We start from the raw sequence: 22,282 nt of genomic DNA, 5'->3' as shown, positions 1-22,282 counted from the left end.
GCCGAGCTCGGCCGAACATAAACGAGTCGGTGGCGACGCTCTCCGCGCCCGACTCGCTGGCAACGTCACCGCCGCCACCACCACCACCCCCGCCGCCGTCGACGTCGGCGTCAGAAGCGCAGCGCGGGCGCGATCCAGCCCTGGCGACGGCGCTGCAGTGGGCAGGGCACTCGCTGGAGTCGGTACTCAGGTAGCCCGAATCCTCGGGGCCGTGCAGCATCCGACGCCGCCTCCGGGGCACGTCCGCCGTCGACTTGCGCGGGCGCGTCGACTCCCGAGGGCCGCTAGAGCGACGCCTGGCGTCGCAGCTACCTCTGTGCCCGGCCGCCTCTCCGCGCTGTAGATAACAAAGCGCCCGTTTTGGTGAAGTTGTCCGCCTAGTAATAGCCTACATACACTCGACAAAACAGAACCTAATGCTAAGGCGAGCCAAACCAATAAACGACAAATTTCATTTTCTTGTACTAAAATATTAGAGACCTTCCTCTTTAAAATGGCATATGTATTTTGTGCTTAGTTTAATAAAAGTATTTTTATTTATTTTCTAAAAATATGCTGACCCAGTTTTGTCACGATATGCTCTCTCGAAAAAATAAGTCTTCAACTTCTCGAGTAACAAGTAAACCTCCGAGCCACGATTCTTTATAGGATCAGACTGCCATGTATTTAGCCGGCCGTGGTGGCCGATTCTAGTTAAGACAGTCAATTATATATATGTTTGCGGTTTGGTTCTATGTCTCTGTCTGGAATGAAGAGGCTATTGTCAGTTTACTATTTTTGTTCTATTTTGTAAGCTTACAAATGGCACTATATTGAAATGTGTTCTCCAGTCTATTGTAGGATACAGTTCGAGTTGAAACAGTTCCAGAACTTCATTATTTGTTTTTTCTGCCTATGTACATATATGGTTGTTTTAATAAAGGGGGAAAAAAGTGGTTCTAGGCGCTTCAGCCCGGGAGCGCGCGACTGCTACGGTCGCAGGTTCGAATCCTGCCTCGGGCATGGAGGTGTGTGATGTCCTTAGGTTAGTTAGGGTTAAGTAGTTCTAAGTTCTAGGGGACTGATGACCTCAGATGTAAGCCCCATAGTGCTTAGAGCCATTTAAACCATTTTTTGCCATGTATTTAACGGTTTCAAACGTCTGACTACTTTACTAATGAGTTAATGTCTTAAATATTGGATCTTAATTATGGAAACGAGAAAATGTTTAGAAAAAGGGCCGAATTTGTGTTTTGAGTTTATTGGAAGTCGCTAAGTTCAAATGGTTCAAATGGCTCTGAGCACTATGGGACTTAACATCTATGGTCATCAGTCCCCTAGAACTTAGAACTACTTAAACCTAACTAACCTAAGGACATCACACACATCCATGCCCGAGGCAGGATTCGAACCTGCGACCGTAGCGGTCACGCGGTTCCAAACTGACGCGATTAGAACCGCACGGCCGCACCGGCCGGCGAAGTCGCTAAGTGCTCTCATGGTGAAACACTGGATAAACGCAGTCTGGGTAATTTTCGCTCTGTTTTATGCAAAAGCTACTTTTTCAGCGTTTGAAACGTTATATCTCCTGACCTATATGCCATGCAATGACGCAATTTTACACGTAAAATCAATGGTGTACGTGGATACTGTCTGCAAAATGTTTTGCGAATAGAGTCAGTAGTAAAGAAGTAATAAATTAAAACCCAAGCCTTTTTACTGCAAGAACAATGAATTTGTGGGGGATGTCAGCGATAAAAAGTTTAGTATAGGTTTGAAAGTATGTAGAAAGTATATTGGAGATCGCGAAGTACTCTCATTCTCAAATACTGAATGAATATAGTGTGGGTGATTTCCGCGCCTTTAGTTCCACTGCCGCAACACGGTTTCTAATTGTAGTACTTGTCTTACTGAGTCAGACACTTAACTAAATTTTAGAATTCGCTCGATAATTATATGAAATACCACAAATAAAAATTTTATTGCCCCTTGAAGCCGTTCGGCTGGAAACCTGCAATTAGAACTCCGCACCATGAGCTGGGTTAACCATTTAGTAAAATGGATTTCACAGATATTATATCTCTACAACAAGTGCTCACAGTTAACTAACATGGTAACACAGACAACTGTTTTCATTTCAGCCGCCAAGTCTCAGGAATAATATCATAGCTTCGTTGTTGCTTTATGAACTGCGTCGTTAGTTCACTGTAAACAGGCACGATTCAATAACTGATTTTTTTTTAAGAAGAAAAATCTTCTAGTGCAAGGAAACTGTAAGGGGTCTGGAGAGCATAATTATGCTCCAAATCACAATGTTTTTCCATCATTCAGATTCTATTAAAGACAATGAAGATATTTCGCCAATAATTTCGTATCAGACGTCTTTCTGGGAACTGGTTTCATGAAGCCCATGGTAGCCTCACACTCTGATCCATTGGTTGTATTTGCACCACGTGCCTGGTCCCTTGTGACGTAGGCCACGTAAAGTTTTAGATGTACAGGGTGTAAACGGTGACTGTTTACAATGTAACACAATCGATCAAGAAGTCGAGACGAACAATTTCATATGCAACGCTTTCGGTCAATCAATCAAACTCAAACTGGCCTACGAACGTTCCTAAGCAACAGCACATGCGTGACGCGCAAGATTTTCGGTATCCTCTCGCTCGATTACGCAATTGGTGTAGTCGACGTTTTGGTTAATATTAACTTAAAGTTTGATGCAAGGGTGGTGAAAGAAGAAAGACTTCTGTAAACGTTATGCAAAAACTAATTACGGTTACAACAGGATGTAAATTTATCCCTTATAAGAGAGGTCACCCAACTTTTATCACAGCGGGCCGAATGAATGGCAAAATGACGAGCTTGGGCCGCAGATAGAAAGCTGTGAGAAGAAAAGAAGAAAAACTAAGTTCAGCATTCCGCGTTAATCACGGGTGAGTGGTATCCAATGCACACACGCAGAAAAGACAATAAACTCATATATTTACTACAAAAGTTATCAAATAAGGTGATATTAGCAAAGAGATAGGTTGGCTACGTTAGACCTATTGTGCACGTGATAGAATAACAAAAACTAGCCAGCAAAAAATGTGGCACTTATGCAGTTTAGCAGGTACGGAAAAAATTTATCAATTTTTTTCAAAATTTGATCGATTATAGTCAAATTTGATAGGCTGATTACGAATACGATATTTATTTTCGCCCCAGTCAATTATTTACATCAAAAAAATTGTTTTAAATTTTTTTAAATTTTTTTATTTTTCAATATTTTGTCGATATAGTGAATTCTAATGCGCTGATTTCGAATATAACATCCATTTTCATTTTCCCTTGACCGTCGGCGATATCTTCTGCCCGATAAGCGCGGCGCTGCCGATGACGCAACATTGCGTAATACACTAACTAATCAGTATTTTCAAATCATAGGCGGCCGCTGCCGTGGCCGCATTCCAAAAAAAAAACTCCCAGCCTAACCTCAAGTGGGCTACGCTACAGATCACTTTATTTATGAAAATACAAAGTACAATCACCAACAAACTTTACATATTCACCCACAAAGCTCTCCAAGCCAGATACATTTGGAATGAAAAATTTTTTCCGTACCTGCTAAACTGCATAAGTGCCAAAAATGTTTGCGAGATTTGTGTAACTGACTCTGGCTTTCAAGATATCATCAGTGTTTGGTATTGCACCGCTGCATCCAATCAAGAGAATTCCTTTCAAATGATCATCAGTCAATCTCGTTCGATGTGCTGACTTAGCATACATCATTTTCGAAAACGTTTGCTCACAGACATGAATTGTTGTAAACACAAATGCAATATCAACGGCAAATTGCTTGGGTTTCGGGAACTCAGAATTAGATAAGCAGTGGTAAAATTCAATATGTTTTGCTGCTCCCTGCTTCTCGTTCAAGAAGTCATTTGTTAGAAAATCAGTGAGCGCCAACTTTAGTTGAAGTGGCAAATCACCAATGTTACAATCGACCGCGTTGTGGAACAGAGGAATGCCACTCTCACTTTTCTCAACCTCTGAAAATTTTTCCAAATAGTGCTTCTTCAAGTCACAAATAGGGTAAGTCCGGAAGAGTTGGACCATTATCTTTCTTCAGCATAAAATTACTTGTTTTTTACCGTTTTTGGATTCTGACGGCATATTCGAATCGAGTCTCACATAAACTTAGGTACAACACATTACTGACGCACTGCCACTTCCAGTACAAGAGATAAGATAAAATGAGAATATACATCAGTTGTCTCTGTGGGTGAGATGGACCATTGATGTATATTCTCAAAGCTGTACAGGTGAGGTGGACCACTGTACTGGGAGAGATGGACCGCATAAAAATGGCTATACATGAAGAAAAGAGTCAATTAAAATTTCATACAGAACTATACTATTAAATATTTTAGTCCAAAACAATTATATTAGTTTATTATAAATCCTGACTGAACACTGGTTTTTCTAATGAGTCATTGGTTTCTTCAAGAATTAGCCTGTCTTTCTCTCATCACCGCAGGTACACTTATTAACAGATGTTGACATCGTGAAGAGACACCACAATGAAACCAATCGTAATTTTTATAAGTTTCGTAATAGCTATCACCGCAGCGAGCACATTCACCCTCATCTCACTCATCAAAGTTATATTCGTAGTCTGATACAATGTTTGCACCTTATGAACATGGTGAGCTATTTGCCGTATTTTTCTTCTTGAGCTCTTCATTCTGTTTTTCTCTTCACTATTATTTCCATTTGGTGATCTTTTTGTGCCTTTTTCTGTTTCTTTGTTTTTTTATTCCTCTTTTTCTTTACAGTTTTCGTATTTTCAGCGGAATTTAGCCCTTTGGATACTATTGCTGTCACAGTATTCTAGTTTCGTAGTGAGACCAGACAAAAAAAAAAAAAAACATTTGAACATGCTGTCCGTTTTTGGAACACAACCTACGACCAGCTTAGAGACAGAAGTGATGACACTTTCTGCAGGACCTGATCATCATTTTACAGGACAATGCTTAGGCACGAACAGTGCAAGCTGTTACTGATTTGTTTGACTGATGGGACGGCTAAGTGCTATACCACCTGCTGCACTCCTCTTACTTAAGCCCTCGTGAGTTCAACTCGATTTCTAAACTGAAAGAAACACTTCACGCCAGTCGCTTCAGAACTTCTACAAATTCGTCGGCAATAGACCGCTCCGCTCGAACTGTCAACACAACTGGCACTGCTAAGAGTATCCTACGACTTCCACATCGCTGGCAACGGTTTATACACAATGCTGGTGACTACTTTGATGCTGCCGACCGGAGTGGCCGTGCGGTTCTAGGCGCTACAGTCTGGAAAAGGGCGAGCGCTACGGTCGCAGGTTCGAATCCTGCCTCGGGCATGGATGTGCGTGATGTCCTTAGGTTAGCTAGGTTTAATTAGTTCTAAGTTCTAGGCGACTGATGACCTCAGAAGTTAAATCGCATAGTGCTCAGAGCAATTTGAACCATTTGAACTTTGATGCCCAGTAAAACTTTGAAACACGTATCTATTTTGTACGAGCTGTAAATAAATAGTTGCCACTATTAAAGTTTCAATCCTCGTACATACAAACAGAGATAAATTGTTTTCTTCGTTCTCTTGACAATGTCATATTTTACATTTCAACTCTTTATTTATGACACAAATTGGTCCTAATCCAGGACTAGAGTCTGCAGCGCATTACTAACTGCGATATCTACTTGTTCAGTTTGCTAGTAGGTCTATCATGACACTGCTGGAGCACGCCTCACAGACCGAATCACAGATTCAGTCAGTTGTTATCAACGATTACTCTCTGTATCTTTCAAGATCGAGGAACCACTGGCAGTCTGAAGCTGTGAGTCAGTCCATGGCAAGATGGAACGAACTGTTAGCGAAAGACAAGGCTCCGGCTTAGAATCCTGGTCTGAGAGGAAGTCGTAACTTTTCATAAATATGCAAACAGAAAATTTGGTTGAAGTTAAAATCTTCTGGGTTCTTAGGCCGCGTCATGTTTCTTCTAAAATGCTCGACGTTTCGACCCCTCTACTGGGATCTTCTTCAGGATCTTTCGGTGTCCACTACTGCTAGAACACTGGCAGTGGACACTTAAAGGTCCTGAAGAAGATCCCAGCAGAGGGGCCGAAACGTCCAACATTTTAGAAGAAACATGACGCGGCCTAATAACCCAGAAGATTTTAACTTCAGTGACAACGGCCACGAAAGCCTGCAGACTTACACAAAACTTGGTTGTAGCACCTTGATGATACGTACGTAGTCTTTAATGTGGCACACGTCTGTCCCGTTCGACGCAGGCCTGATGACAGAACAGCGCGTGCTGCCCCCGCCAGATGCCGTGGTGTGGTTCTTGTCTTGAGCGCCAGACCTCCCGTGGGATCGGTTTCCGGTGGTCGACCCGTTCCGTTCGTCCGTCCCCGTGAGGGACCCGGCAAAAGGTTCGTCGTAGAACGCTTCGTACCCGTCGCAGTCAGACGACGGTGACGAAGGAGAAGAGGACGCGGACGGCGAGGAGGAGTCGAGGCTGTCTGCAGAAGCACCGGCAGAGGTGTTCGGGGGGAGCGCGCAGCCGAGGCGCTGCAGCGGCAGCGGCGGCAGCGGCCTACGGGCCGGGTCCGGAGGCCGTGCGATGCTTCTGGACGGTGCGTTTTTTGGCGGCAGGGACGGAGGCACCAGCGACTGTGGCATCACTGGTCTGGGCGGCGGCGGCTGCTGGTACAGCACCTTGGGGGGCAGCGGCGGAGGCGACGTCGCTCCACGCTGGCGGCGCGCCTGGCGCGAGCCCGGGTTGAGCAGCAAGCCGTCGAACAGGGGGCCGTTGGTTCGCCTCCAGGCCAGGCCGTAGTAGTCGGGCTCGCTGGCGGCAGAGTGGTCGGAGCCGGCCGGCTCCAGCCCGTAGTACAGGTGGCGCGCCTCGTAAATCTCCCGCAGGCTGCCGAAGCCCCTGGAGAAGGAGGCAACTTCGTCATCTCCTCGCACTGTTCTGTCAGCCGTGTAACCGTCGAAAGACCCCGTCTGGCTGGCAGAGTCGCCACGAAAGCTGCCCGTCGTGCGCAGCAGGATGTTTGCCGGCCGCTCCAGAGAGTCACTGTAGCATTCGGCAGGTACTGGCGCGTGGGACGCAGCTGCAGGCACTTCTATGACGCCTGCCGATGTTGACCCTTGTCTGCTAGGTTTTCTGTCCAGTGTGTCAGGCTCGAAGCTGTCCGAGTCGTCTCCTGGAGCGTACTCCACAGGCGAGTCTTCTACTTCTATTGTGAGGTGACCGGGCTTCTCCGGTTCGTCGTACCTGATCTTGGGGCCGCCTGTGCTGCCACGTGACTTCGGCGACGACGATGGAGAACCACTGTCATAACTATACCCATCATTGACGTATACCTCACTGACGAGGCTGTAGCCGCCGCCGTTGCACAGAACTTTGGAGAACTCTGTCGCTCGCGCATTCCTTTTCTCCTCATTACTAGATTTCTTATCATCTTTTGCCATGATGACTTCGTATTCGTGGTCATCTTCTGGGGGAGTTACCTGCTTAGGTTTCAGCTTGGATATAGTAGTACTTCCTGTATTCACATTAAATACCTCATTTCTCATTGTCATCTCCTCTTCGAGAGGAAGGTTCGACCGCAGAGTGGAGCCCAGACAGCTCCTGAGTGTTCCGTCTCCATAATCACTGGGAGTCGAGAACCCTCGGTTTTCGATTTGGTGAACTCCGAGGGTATCTGACCTCTCCAAACTGTCCGATTCAAAGCTACTGTTGATAGATGGTTTTGACTTTAGTGTACTCTTGCCCGACAGCTGAGAATTCTGTGATTCTGGAGCCTTGCTCGTTTCCTGTGATCGTTGACCTACGAGTTCTTTAATGACTGCATCCATCAGGTGTTTCGTTTCCATTGGAGCGGGCGATTTGCGTTTTGGAGTGCTTACCCGTTTTTCTTTGTCTTGTGGTGGCACTACTGGTGGCATTGGAGGTGGAGCAGGACAAGATGTTGGTGAAGGAAGTGGCGGAGGAGTAGGTACCGACTGATCAGGGACCTTTGGAGACACGGGCTTTGGTGGCGCTGGTGCTGGCTTTGAAATGCTTCTTTGTTCAGCTGGACTTTTGTTAAATTTTGCAGCCGTCTCTGCAATCAATTTGGCTACCATTTTCTGGCGGTTCGCGAGTGGTGACGTTGGCGTTGTAGTGTCATTCGAAACACTTTCGGTGTGCTTTGTATTTGTTGCTTTTGGATCGTCCTTTTGTGGAGAGTTTGGATGCAGTGGAGCCTTTGACTTCACTCCCTGATGCTGTGGTCGTGGAGAGGACAGCTGCGACATTTTCTGCCCCGAGTTAGATAGTGATTTTCCTGTCTCTGCAGACTGATCTTGAGGCGGTCTTCCGGAATCGCTCGTGCTCGATGAGCTGATGACTTCGAGGGAATCTGGCTGTATGGAGTCCCTCCCAGCTAGCTGCTGTGTCCTCACTGCTGCAGGCACGGGAACTTCTTCCAGCCACTTGCGAATGGACACCTCCTTGTTTGGGGCCTCGACACCCTCCAGGCAGCACGCGCGGCAAGGTGGCTCGGGGATGTCCACTGGCCGGCATGTAGGACAGCCTACGCACCCTGAAACACCAGTAGTGATTAGCTCCTGCCGATGAAGATACAGCTGTACAGAAAAAATTGCTGACTCTCAGAACAAACTAACTCTGTAATACTTAATGCATGATACAAAGCTATTCATGAGCCTATTGACTAATTTCACTATTTTTTTATAGTAAAGACAGCCCACTGGTTGCAATGGATTTTATAGTCGAATTGACCATGGTTTCGACTCCTAAACTAAGGGAGTCTTCATCAGAATTTATATTACCTAAATAAGGGGGATACAAAGTTAGTCATTAATAAGAAAAATACAAGACAGTAATAATTAATATTCGCATATAAAGATGTACTTACATACGTAAGAAGTTGAGCATAACAGCTCTCGTCGTAAGATACATACTCTTCAAACCTTTACTGAAGGATCCTTAAAAGATATTTTTCATCTATGTCAATTTTTCCTCGTGTTTTTTTCTGAAATGTTATTTTCGTCCCCATACTCTAATTGCAGTTTAATCACTCACTGTATTTTACTGTAACAAATTACTGAATTCTTTTTTTTCTTACTGCTTTTAAATTACAATATGTCTTCATACTATTAAATGTTTAAAAGTTGTAGACACATCTGCTATACAAACTGCTGTAACCTTTCTATCACGTAAAGCAGATGTTACCAATTTTCATCACTAGATGGCGTGACACCTCGTGTCCCCATCGTAGTATAGCCGGCGCACGCGGCACCCAGTCTGATGCCACCTGTTTAAGTGTACACAAGCAGCCCTTAGCGGCAATCTTCGATTTTTAACTAGAAATGGCAGTAAAACTTTTACGTAAGATGTTTTATTATGTGACGTGGCCTTTTTGGTGTTAAAATTGTATGACGAGAGATGTTATGGTCGACTTCTTACGTATGTAAGTCCATCTTTATATACGAATATTAATTATTACTATCTTGTATTTTTCTTATTAATGACTAACTTTGCATCCCCCTTATTTAGGTAATATAAATTCTGATGAATACTACCTTAGTTTAGGAGTCGAAACCATGGTCAATTCGACTATAAAATCGATGCAACCAGTGGGATGTCTTTACTACAAAAAATATTTTCACGGTTGCTGCACACAGTTATGTTTAAAGTTGTATAATTTCAGAGTGACTGAGGATAACCTACTCGTATAGCTTAATTTTCGGCGTACTAACCAGCGAGACAGAGGTGATCAAGACAAGAATCTAATTATGTTCAAATGTGTGTGAAATCTTATGGGACTTAACTGCTAAGGTCATCAGTCCCTAAGCTTATACACTACTTAACCTAAATTATCCTAAGGACAAACACACACACCTATGCCCGAGGGAGGACTCGAACCTTCGCCGGGACCAGCCACGCAGTCCATGACTGCAGCGCCCTAGACCGCTCGGCTAATCCCGCACGGCACGAATCGAATTAGGCGGCACCTTGACGACCGCTGGTCTGGTACACATATTTTCACGAGTGTTTTTTTTTTCCAGTCCGTTTAGCCTGGTCCCAAAAATACGATGCACATCCAGTTAAAACAAAGTAACCCACAGAACAAAGTTTGCACGACCCACACAAGCAGACAGCACATACGATTTCCCAGTGTTAGGAAGGGCACTCGGCCACAAAGTTAAAGTAAAATAATTCAAAGATACGGTCAACACGTACCAACAAACATTGAAGATGGTATTCACGCCAATTTGATGTGGACAATGGAGCTGAGAGAAGCTTTAACGTGTTCCATTAGTGCAACAAATGTAAGGTACCGGTACTTTCAGGTGGGGTTTTAGTGATTAACTTCATTTGATGCTGGAGTCGTGTAGTACAATTTGCACAGAACAAACGACGCTCCTGCATGACAACCGCAGCCGACGAAGATAAATCAGCTAATACGCGATCTCTGGCTATGTTCAGAGTCCCTGCCAGGCGATGCCTCAGAGCGCTTAACTTAAAACGTAGTGCCTGAACGAGCCTTTCCCGCCGTGGTCTTCTATTGAGACGCTCAACACTTCTAAAAACTCCATGAAAAATGGACCTAGATTCATTGTACATCACAGTAGAAAGACTAGTATGGGCGCAGGCGAATCGCCATTGGACACTATAAAATTGAACAACTTCGCCAGGATTGATAAGTCGCGTTGGACGTTGAATCACACCACGGACGGGGAACGAGTACGACGAAAACTGTATCAATGTGCCCTGATTGCCCAACAGTCCAGCGCTGAGCCATGCCGTAGCAGTATTTTCTAATAAAGTATGTTCACAAGGAATGAAAATGGGCGGTAAGTCTGTCAACAACTTTATGTTTCAAACGAAAGAGGAACCCATTGTCTGATAATGAGCATCTATTTACTCGCCTAACGCACCCTGCTACTAGCTTCGTTGTTTAGCAAGCTCTTATACCACTCAGTTGTTCCCGACATGTGCCAAAAAGCTCCTAGTACCACCGAAAGGAGATGAAGGTCGTCGTGTCATTTCCGTACCCTTCCCCCGGTTCAATAAACTTCACCCGTATTGAGTTACTGGAATATAGGTAGAGGGATATTGTTCTTACTCGTATATGTCAGAGACAATGATTCCAGAGTAATATTTGGCGGGAACATTAGCGCAAAGTGGGTAAGACTGTGAACCGGAACAGTCTTACCTTAGCCTGAACTTGGAAAGCCAGCAGCAGAAGAGGAATAACAAGGACTGAGCGCCATAACACTAGGGTGTATCTGTGAGCTTGAGTGTCGAAACGGGTAGTAATGGTAAACTCATGGGACCAAACCTTAATCTAACATTTAAAGGGCGCACTGGTATCATTACAGCTGGTATAAAACTGGTGCCAAGTGGTCATATGACCGTCTACCGATGACGTGCATTACTACATATAGGTCAATCGGCTTTATGGTATCATCGCTCAACGAGTGAAGGTCAAATTTTCGACTGGGTAATGCGTGGCACACGACGATTTCTGAAATATCTTCGCAAAGAAAACATCTTACGCTTAAGAACACGTCCAGCAACAGTTAATTTGATTAATTTGGCATCTGGATTTTAGCTTCGCGGGACCACACTTGACAAAGGACGACCATGCGGTATCATCATTCCGCATGCGCGTACGCACTGCAGAGGGAACAAGATTCGAAAACGTCGCTAAAGTCGACAGAGGGCGCTCATGCAGTGATCACTTGAGCACGCGTCTCAACGCTAATTGATAATGTAAACTTAGAAATGGGCACTAGTAGTCCCTGGTGTACAACATTAAACCTGGACATAGCTGAATGGTTGTCAGCCGAACTATCGCGGCAAGCTGTCGACATCAACGGGCTGCAATCCCAAAAATTTATTTCGTAGTCCTTACGCCTGGAAAACTTAAAAGCTCACATCTATGGCCACACCGTAAGTGAAGTTACCCAGTTATTGGTGTATCAGTTATGGATGGCGGTTAGCGCTTTACAGTTTTATAACTTTTTTTTAGCGCTTTACAGTTTTATAACTTTTTTTTTTCAACGCCAGTTTAACCCGACTATTAGAAACGCTCAAAATAACCGGTTTCTGAAATAACCGATTTTATGTTTTTTTATTCCAATTTCTTCAACATAGAAACCAAACAAAGATTGAAAAATTTAGACTCTCCCAGTTTCAAGATACATGGAATCAAAATATTAAATTAAATAGGCAAATAAAAGAAAACTTAGTATGCCCACTGTTCGCCACTTTTCTCGAATAGTGGTAAGTGGTTGATCACCACAAAAATCACCAGTATTCTACTATGTCCACTGTTCGCTGCTTTTCTCGAAAAGTGGTAAGAGCTTGATCACCACAAAATAACACCAAAATTCTACTACTGATCTTAATTTTTTGAAACTCTCCTCAAAAATCATATCGTAATTGGGAAAAATTCCATCGTTTGGGAATTATGAATTGTCAGTGGTAAAGGGTGAACACTGAGGTTGAAGAACTCTGTTTTCCGTGTTAATTTGTCCGCTTTCAAGGGCTATAAGCAGATAAATGTATGTCATGTGGATACAGGCAGAGGATCAGCTGCTTTCAATGTTTATTGTAAGCTGCGAATGAACTGTTAAGTTTTACGTTTTATCCTTGTAGTATTTCACAAGATGGTAGTAGTTCCTTCCGTTTTTAATCTTTTAAAGGAAACGGAACATTGTACGTAACTGATAACACACTTCGTAAATTACTTCCAGACTCGCGATGGAGCAATTCTGTAGTATTACTGATACCCAACGACGACAGTGAGAAACTATCATGTAGACCAGATGGAGCACGTCTTCACACTGCACGTACCATCTAACGGGCCACGCCACATGGTAAGAGGTATATTATTGTCTCAGACATCCTGTACCAATACTTACACTATGTGTCTGTTGTTCGTTTCTGTCGGCATTGTTATTAAAATAACGCTGATCGCTTGTCCCATTTTCTATAACAAAGCAATACTTGAAAGCAGTGCAAATTTTACGAATAAAAATTAACTCTTTCTTAAAAAAGGTTTATTTAAAAACGAAAAATTTGCTATGGCTAATTGGTATTTCGTTCTTTACTCAGTTATTAGTAAAAAATGAAAACACCTGTCACAACCGAGACCATCTAAATACCGAAAAATACCGATTATTCAGAACTAAAATATCGATATTGGCTTTAACCGGTTGGTTTTTCCCATCCCTATTATCGATGTGGGCTGTCCAATTTGTCTACAGTGATCAGTGTACCACTCGCAACCATACAACACATTGTAAGGTAAGTAGTCGTAAAACATCCTAACTGACTGAGATTCGAGACGAGTACCGCGTCTTGTCGATGATAACCGGTTTCAAACCCGACAGGAATAGCTGCTGTCAATGAATGCAGGCCCAGTTTTTGAGCAAACATTGCGAAGCGAAGAAAACGTAGTGGGGGTCTGGAGTCGGTACCTCGTATGAGGTCGCTGTTCACAGCAGACCATGGAGAAGCACGTCTTAGGTAGGACGAACACCACATGAATGAGACAGTAGCTGACTGGAAGCGTATAGTGTAGTTCGATGATTTGCAGTTTTGTCTCTTATGAAATGATGGAAGGCGCCGTGTGCACCGATAGCCGTTCCGATCAACTAAATTGGTACATGCATAACTTTTTACTGGTATTGGACCTATACACGGAGGTGACAAAAGTCATGTTATACCTTTTAATATCGTCTCGGACCTCCTTTTGCCCAGCGTATGTGGCATGGACTCAACAAGTCGTTGGAAGTACCCTTCAGAAATATTGAGCCAGACAGTCACTATAGCCGTCCATAATTGCGAAAATGTTACAGGATTTTGTCCACGTGATGACCTCTCGATTAGGTTCCATGAATGTTCGACGGGATTCATACCAGGCGATCTGGGTGGCCAGATCATTCGCTCAAATTGTCCAGAATCTTCTTCAAACCAACATGAACAATTGTGGTCCGTCCGTAAAAATTCCATCATCGTTGGGGGACACAAGCTACACAGAGGGCTGCAAATGGTCTCCAAGTAGCAGAACATAACCCTTCCCAATCTACAATCGGTTCAGTTGGACCAGAGGAACCAGTCCATCCCACGTAAACAGCCGATACCGTTATGGAGGCACCATCAGCTTGCACAGTGCCTTGTTGAAGACTTGTGCCCATGGCTTCGTGGGGTCTGCGCCACAGTCGAACCCTACCATCAGCTCTTACCAACTGAATCTTGGAGTCATCTGACCAGGTGACAGTTTTCCGGTCATCTAGGACCCAACCTATATGATCACCAGCCCATAAGAGGCGTTGCAGGTGATGATGTTCTACTGACAAAGGCACAGGAGTCGATCGTCTGCTGGCAAAGGCCGGCCGGAGTGACCGAGCGGTTCTAGGCGCTACAGTCTGGAGCCACGCGACCGCTACGGTCGCAGGTTCGAATCCTGCCTCGGGCATGGATTTGTGTGATGTCCTTAGGTTAGTTAGGTTTAAGTAGTTCTAAGTCCTAGGGGACTGATGACCTCAGAAGTTAAGTCCCATAGTGCTCAGAGCCATTTTTTTGCTGGCAAAGCCCATTAACGCCAGACTTCACCGCAGTGCCCTAACGAATATGTTGGTCGTACGTCCCACATTGATTCTGTGGTTATCCCACACAGTGTTGCTTGTCTGTTAGCACTGACAATTCCGCGCAAACGCCGCTGCTCTCGGTCGTTAAGTGAAGACCCTCAGCCACCGCGTTGACCGTCGTGAGAGGTAATGCTTGAAACTTGGTGCTCTCGGCACCTTCTTGACACTGTTGATCTCGGAATATTGAACGATTTCCGAAATGGAATGTCCCATGCGTCTAGCTCCGGATACGATTCCGCGTTAAAAGTCTGATAATTCCCATCTTGCTGCCGTAATGAGTTCGGAAATTTTTTCACAAGAATCATCTGAGCATGAATAACAGCTCCGCCAATGCAGTGCCGTTTTATATCTTATGTATGCGATACTACCGCTGTCTATATACGTGCAAATCGCTATCCCATGACTTTTGTCGCCTCAGTGCACATTTTAATATGCTCACGGGCGTCATGTTTAGAACAAACAAATCTAACACTCTGTTTGGGACATCTGTAGAGAAAAATATATCAATAAAATTCATGCTTCTATGTACTGTTCGTGCAGAATGTTCCGAAATGATTTCACTGCTGGCGTACAAGCGACACCAGCGCAGTAACTGTGTTGGTAGCTTGAACTGTAATCAATAGACGTGTATTAGACCAGCCAGCTGCGACCAGGAAATGTTAAGCAATGGGCGTGCGGCAGCACTGTGTACGTTGTCCTGTCTCAAATCACAGTGGAGCAACATATCTAAATCAATTGATCAAGACATTCTCCAGAGTGTTTTGTAAAAGAGAAAAGTATGTCTTGTACACTTTTGACTCCCGAACAAGAACACCGATGCGTGGACGCCTGACGAGATTTGGTTGAAATGCAAAAGGCGGACAACTCTTTTCTGGAAAAAATGTCACCGGTGACGAGACATGGTGTTATCAATACGAACATACTAAAAGCGATAACCTAAAGATATTTCCATAAAGGGTTAACGCTTTGACGACATAACCAATACTCCAACGAACATGGTGCGCTAACTGAACAGCCACAAAGGAGAGCTTTTCTGACAGTTTCACATGTATAAACACTCTGTGCATTTTACTCAAGTGGAGGAGAGTGGTTACTAGTTAGAACACCTTCAGCATCAAAACAACCATCTTAAACCATCTAACTTTTTTCTACTTGTGATTAATTCAGTCCCTTTTTTGGGCTGACGGGGTAAGTCTATAGACTATCATAGCCCTAGTCATTGGCGGTCAAATCGTCTCTGTCGTTACTCCGCTACATATTCCTCTTTAAACTCTATCAGTGGCGAACGTTTCGATCTCTCTTTTGGCATTTCTTTAGGTTTCCATTGGTGGGCTGAAAGCTGTAGAAAGACAGTGTTGGATTCTCATATATGTAGGATTATTTAGCGGCCATTTGCAGAGGAATCTCGGCCTCAGTGCTTTTCGTCAAAATCTTATTTGATCAAGCCCTTAAACCTAGACTGGTTTGTTAGGATTTGATTGTATGGCTAAAGTAACACCAGACAACACCTCATATTAAATTGATTGGTTGTGGTCTTCAGTTCTGAGACTGGTTTGATGCAGCTCTCCATGCTACTCCGTTCTGTGCATCTCCCAGTACGTACTGCAGCCTACGTCCTTCTGAATCTGCTTAGTGTATTCATCTCTTGGTCTCCCTCTACGATTTTTACCCTCCACGCTGCCCTCCAATACTAAAGTGATGATTCCTTGATGCCTTAGAACATGTCCTACCAAGCGATCCCATCTTGTATTCAAGTTGTGCCGCAAACTCCTCTTCTCCCCAATTCTATTCAATACCTCCTCATTAGTTGTGTGATCTACCCATCTAATCTTCACCATTCTTTTGTAGCACCACATTTCGAAAGCTTCTATTCTTTTCTTGTCCAAACTATTTATCGTTCATGTTTCACTTCCATACATGGCTACACTCCACACAAATACTTTCAGAAACGTCTTCCTGACACTTAAATCTATACTCGATGTTAACAAATTTCTCTTCTTCAGAAACGCTTTCCTTGCCATTGTCAGTCTACATTTTATATCCTCCCTACTTCGAGCATCATCAGTTATTTTGCTCCCCAAATAACAAAACTCCTTTATTACTTTAAGTGTCTCATTTCCTAATCTAATTACCCCAGCATCACCCGAATTAATTCGACTACATTCCATTATCCTCGTTTTGCTTTTGTTGATGTTCATCTTATAACCCCCTTTCAAGACACTGTCCATTCCGTTCAACTTCTCTTCCAAGTCCTTCGCTGTCTCTGACAGAATTACAATGTCATCGGCGAACCTCAAAGTCTTTATTTCTTCTCCATGTGTTTTAATACCTACTCCGAACTTTTCTTTTATTTCCTTTACCGCTTGCTCAGTATACAGATTGAATAACATTGGGGAGAGGCTACAACCCTGTCTCACAACCTTCCCAACCACTGCTTCTCTTTCGTGCCCTTCGACTGTTACAACTGCCATCTGGTTTCTGTACAAATTGTAAATAGCCTTTCGCTCCCTGTATTTTACCCCTGCCACCTTTAGAATTTGAAAGAGAGTATTCCAGTCAACATTGTCAAAAGCTTTCTCTAAGTCTACAAATGCTATAAACGTAGGTTTGCCTTTTCTTAATTTAGTTTCTAAGATAAGTCGTAGGGTCAGTATTGCCTCACGTGTTCCAATATTTCTACAGAATCAAAACAGATCTTCCCCGAGGTCAGCTTCTACCAGTTTTTCCATTCGTCAGTAAATAATTCGCGTTAGTATTTTGCAGCCGTGACTTATTAAACTGATAGTTCGGTAATTTTCACATCTGTCAACACCTGCTTTCTTTGGAACTGGAATTATTATATTCTTCTTGAAGTCTGAGGGTGTTTCGCCTGTCTCATACATTTTTCTCAACAGATGGTAGCGGTTTGTCAGGACTGGCTCTCCCAAGGCTGTCAATAGTTCTAATGGAATGTTGTGTACTCCCGGCGCCTTGTTACGACTTAGGTCTTTCAGTGCTCTGTCAAACTCTTTACGCAGTATCATATCTCCAATTTCATCTTCATCTACATCCTCTTCCATTTCCATAATATTGCCCTGAAGTACATCGCCCTTGTATAGACACTCTATGTACTTCTTCCACCTTTCTGCTTTCCCTTCTTTGCTTAGAACTGGGTTTCAATCTGATTATCCAAAGCTTGTGTTAACTTTGATATTTGTGAGATTGGTAAACTATTACCAGAGGCGCCAAGTTGTGTGTTTCTACAGGCAAGCACTCTTTTACTTCTTGCAAGTAAAATTCTTTCCGGTTCAGCCTTTATTTCGGTATTTGCAAATGACAAGATGTACTTCTTTCTTCTACAGTTTCATGAAGAGTATACTATCGGTACACCCATCTACGAAGATGAGAACAACCGCGTACATTCCTGGTTTGAGAAGATTCCGGCATCCTAACGCACGTCTACTGGTCGGACGAATCCCCTCATACTAATCCCATAACACAGTGAGGTAAGAAAATCGTGGGACAGCGATATGCACATATGCAGATGGCGGAAGTGTCGCATACACAAGGTATAAATGGGCAGTTCATTGACGGGACTGTCACTTATACCCACTTGGTTCATGTGAAACGATTTCCGACGTGGTTTTGGGGGCAGGACGGAAATTAACAGACTTTGAACATGGAACGGTACGAGGGTCGTTCCGAAAATAATGCCTCCTATTTCTTTGTGTTGACTTTGGATGTCGTTGGTGTATTGCTAATGCTTGCACTTTCCTCTTTCATTTTCAACTGGTTCCGTTGTTTGTTGTAGTTGGCGCCAGCAGCGGAGTGTTCCAAAATAGAGTCTGATATGGATTCGCGTATAAAACTGCGATTTATGACTGAACTCCTCACTGTTGAAGAAATTTCACCGATTGAAATCCGTCGCCGCTTGCTTAAGGTCTATGGAGACGATGCAACGGATGTGAGCAAAGCGAGTCGATGGGTACGATATTTTCAGGATTGTGAAAAGGATGTGCATGACAAGCCATGGCACGGTAGACCCTGCACAGCTGTCATCCCTCGCAATGAAGAGCGTCTTGAGCAACTCATCCGTGCTGATCGGCGGATAACGACCAGATAATTGTGTGCAAAGCTGAATGTCGGCTGTCAATGTCTTGCAAACAATGTTAGAAGATGTCGGTTATCGCAAAATCTGTGCGAGACGGGTCCCGTTTATACTCATCGACCTACTGGACCAAAATGAAGCTGAGGGTGATAATTTTCTGAACAGCATCGTCATCGGAGATGGGACGTAGTCTCACCACTACGAGTCGGAATCCAAAAGACAGTCCATGGAAAGGTGACATGCGAACTCTCCGTCAACGAAGTCCAAGACACAGCCGCCTGCAGGCAAAGTGATGTGCATGCTCTTCTGGAATAGCCTGGGTGTGGTTCTTTGGGCCTCTGAAATATGGACTACGTGGCGAACATTTTAAAGACCCACTTGCTGTTGTCAAAGCTGCAAGGAAGTGGTTAGCCTCAACTGGTTCCTATTTTACAAGCGTGGCATGCAGTCTCTGGTTCGTTATTGGCAAAAGTGCATAAAGAACAGTGGTGAAAATGTGGAAAAATGAAATTCTGTAGCTGAAATATTGCTCTATATAGCTGTGCTGTTGTGATATATGTATCTCTTGTAGTTTCCATGAATAAAAATAGGAGGTATTACTTTCGAAACGACCTTCGTAGTTAGAGCTAGACGTGTGGACATCCCATTGCAGAAATCTTTAGAAAATTCAATACTCCGAGATCCACAGTGTTGAGTGAATACCAGATTTCAGGCTTTACCTCTCGCTAACGCAGTGGCCTACACCTTCACTTAAAGACCGAGAGCAGCTGCATTTGCGTACAGTTGACGGTGCTAACAGACAAGCAACAATGCGCGAAATATTCGCAGAAATCAACTTGGGACGTACGATGAACATATCAGTTAGGGCAGTGCGTCGAAATTTGGCGTTAACGTGTTATAGAAGCAACCATTGCTAACAGCACAAAATCGCTGCAGCACCTCTCTTGGGGCTGTGACCGTATCGGTTGGACCCTGGATGACTGGAAAACTATGGCCCCATCAGAAAAGTTCCGATGCCAGTTGGTATGAGTAGATGGTAGTGTTCGAGTGTGGCCCAGACCTTCCGAAAACATGGACAAAAGTTTTCAACAAGGCACTGTGTAAGCTGTTAATCGCTCCATAATGGTGTGGGCTGTGTTTACATGGTATGAACTGGGTCCTGTGGTCGAAATAAGCCGATCGTTGATTGGGAGTGTGAGATCATTTGCAGCCATTCACGGACTTTGTTCTAAATGATGCTGGAATTTTTATGGATGACAATGTGCCGTTTCACCGGGCCACAATCTTTCGCGACTAATTTGAAGAACATTCTGGACAATTCAAGCGAATTATTTAGACACCCAGATCACCTGAAATGGTCGAATATTTCTGGGACGTTATCGAGAAGTCAGTTCGGGCATAAAATGTTGCACCGGCTATACTTTCGCAATTAGAGACTGCTAGAGTGGCAGCAAGGCTCAATATTTCTGCAGGGTGATTTCAGTCACTTGTTGAGTCCATGCCAAGTCGACTTACTGCAGTACGACGGGCAAAAGGAGGTACGAGACGATATTAGGAGATATGCCATGCTTTTTGTCACCTCAGCGTACATGTGGAACTGCGAGTGAAATGTAGCAATCGGCATTCCCGAAGTCTGTTGCTCTACGGAATGGATCCTCAATGATGGCTTCAGATGGATGTGGCAGGTTGGCATCCTGGTGTCGTAGGATTTTCCGCCGGCATCTGGGCACACAAACTGCGATACAGTCGATAACAGTCGATCTTAACAGCGAACACAGAAGGGAGTACTGCCGAGCCACACCTGTGGAGGCAATGTTACTCGTACCAGCTGCAGCGTTGATGGTGTCTTCGCGACCGCACAGGGCGCAATACGCTCCACTCACGTCTCCGTGTTGCATTTAATTGATTTTTTTTCAGTTTATTGGCTTTCGGACCGTGCGCATTCATCCATCTTAACAGCACTGTCAGTTATGACGATACAAAAGGAAGGACAACGCAACACCTAGCCTCCGAGCGGAGAAAATCTCCGACACGGCCGGGTGTCGAATCCGAGCCTCTTCTCTTAATGGTCCAAAGCGCTAGCTGCACAGCTACCGAGAAAGTCGATTCAGTTGTTTTGTCATCAAAACCTTTTAAGAAGCCGCACTCTGAGTTCATGATCCATATCTGGGAAAACTTGCAGTGAGAACACACTGATACATGCTTCTAATCTTAACAGCTAGCCAGTGAGTATATCTTATAGCAGCGAGAAATTAAATCAGTTTGTATAAAGGACAATTCAGAAACTGATCTATCACAGCACCGCTGAAGGACTCGTAGTACTCCAGGATATTTATAAGTAATATTTCCGCTTGTACATAGTATAAATAAATTTGTTAATATTTTATTCATTCTGTAGATGTGTGATGTGTTAAGCTACTTCGTAAATTCTGGATACAACACTAGCCCTGTGCCCGTTGGAGACTGCTGTCAGATGCAGAGGGTCTCTCTACCGCCTTCACAAACGGAATCTTCCCAGGAAATAACAAACGAACAAGAACTAAAATTGTTCAATGCTCGAGAGTGGCCAAAGAGAGAGGGACAATTCTATAACTGGTCGTCGGGTTTATGACACATTTCCACACATCACGGAGAGAATCATTGTGAGGCATGCAAATCCATTTTGATGCGTGACACGCCATAGACCGTATACTGAATATTTACTCAGGAAAAAGAAACGTCCGGCAGAAATGCGTGCATGCGGTGACATTCGTACACCACACCGGACTGTACTGGATTGGACAGCTTACGAAGATTTACTGATTAAAATAAATGGCATTGCTACACTAAGTGACTGTTAGAAATTACGAGTAATGGCATCTAGGGAACGAGGTAGCAAATACGTTGTCTGGGGGGGAACTTAAGAAAATATCTAGTCTAAGAGACAGCAAATTGTGAGTGATAATGGTGAAGTGGATGCTGTGAGTCAGTGAATGTGACCGAGGATTTACCGAAACTGAAATTAATTTCTGTACAGAGGATGACTAAAAGCAGCTGATGTGCTACCAACAACGTAGCAGCTATGGCAGAATCGGCATAATCGGCTGTAGGTGACTTATGTGGAACTCCGGGGGGAGCTGGCTGCGCGGGTTGGGTTGGTGAATCCGTTGGTTCCATTGGTTAACTACATTGGTACTGCGGACAACAACAATAGCTCAGTTGTGTCCCCATCTCAGGGCTGACGCGCATTGGGTTCAGGATTGTTTTGGGATGCTATGGATTCTGTAGAACTAGGATTCTAGAGCCTTGGTATGCCGTCCCCAGCAATCGGGGACTCACCACAAACAAATAAGTAAAGGTAGCATACCTTATTGATGAAGAATTTACATCATGGGCTTCCTGAAGAATATACTTTCCTTCACCCTGTTGTTCCCCGGTGGTTAAGATTAGGAACTGCCGGTAAGACATCTGCTATGATGGTAGTATAGATGATTAACAAGTGTAGTATCAAGGTTTGAAGCCTTTGGG

At 44.0% G+C, this 22,282-nt stretch overlaps 1 protein-coding gene across 1 annotated transcript in view; it reads right to left on the bottom strand.

Moving 5' to 3' along the window:
• Window positions 1-6,222: 6,222 nt before the first annotated feature.
• The window catches only part of LOC124799116, a 217,736-nt gene continuing 201,676 nt past the window's right edge, over window positions 6,223-22,282 (bottom strand). Inside the window, exon 10 of the mRNA XM_047262654.1 lies at window positions 6,223-8,606. Coding sequence (XP_047118610.1) covers window positions 6,223-8,606 — 2,384 coding nt within the window. The remainder of the gene's footprint in view (window positions 8,607-22,282) is intronic.

The sequence above is a fragment of the Schistocerca piceifrons genome, chromosome 5, assembly GCF_021461385.2.
Source record: "Schistocerca piceifrons isolate TAMUIC-IGC-003096 chromosome 5, iqSchPice1.1, whole genome shotgun sequence".
In the NCBI taxonomy this organism is placed as follows: Eukaryota; Metazoa; Arthropoda; class Insecta; order Orthoptera; family Acrididae; genus Schistocerca; species Schistocerca piceifrons.
This window is presented reverse-complemented; position numbering and strand designations above follow the sequence as displayed.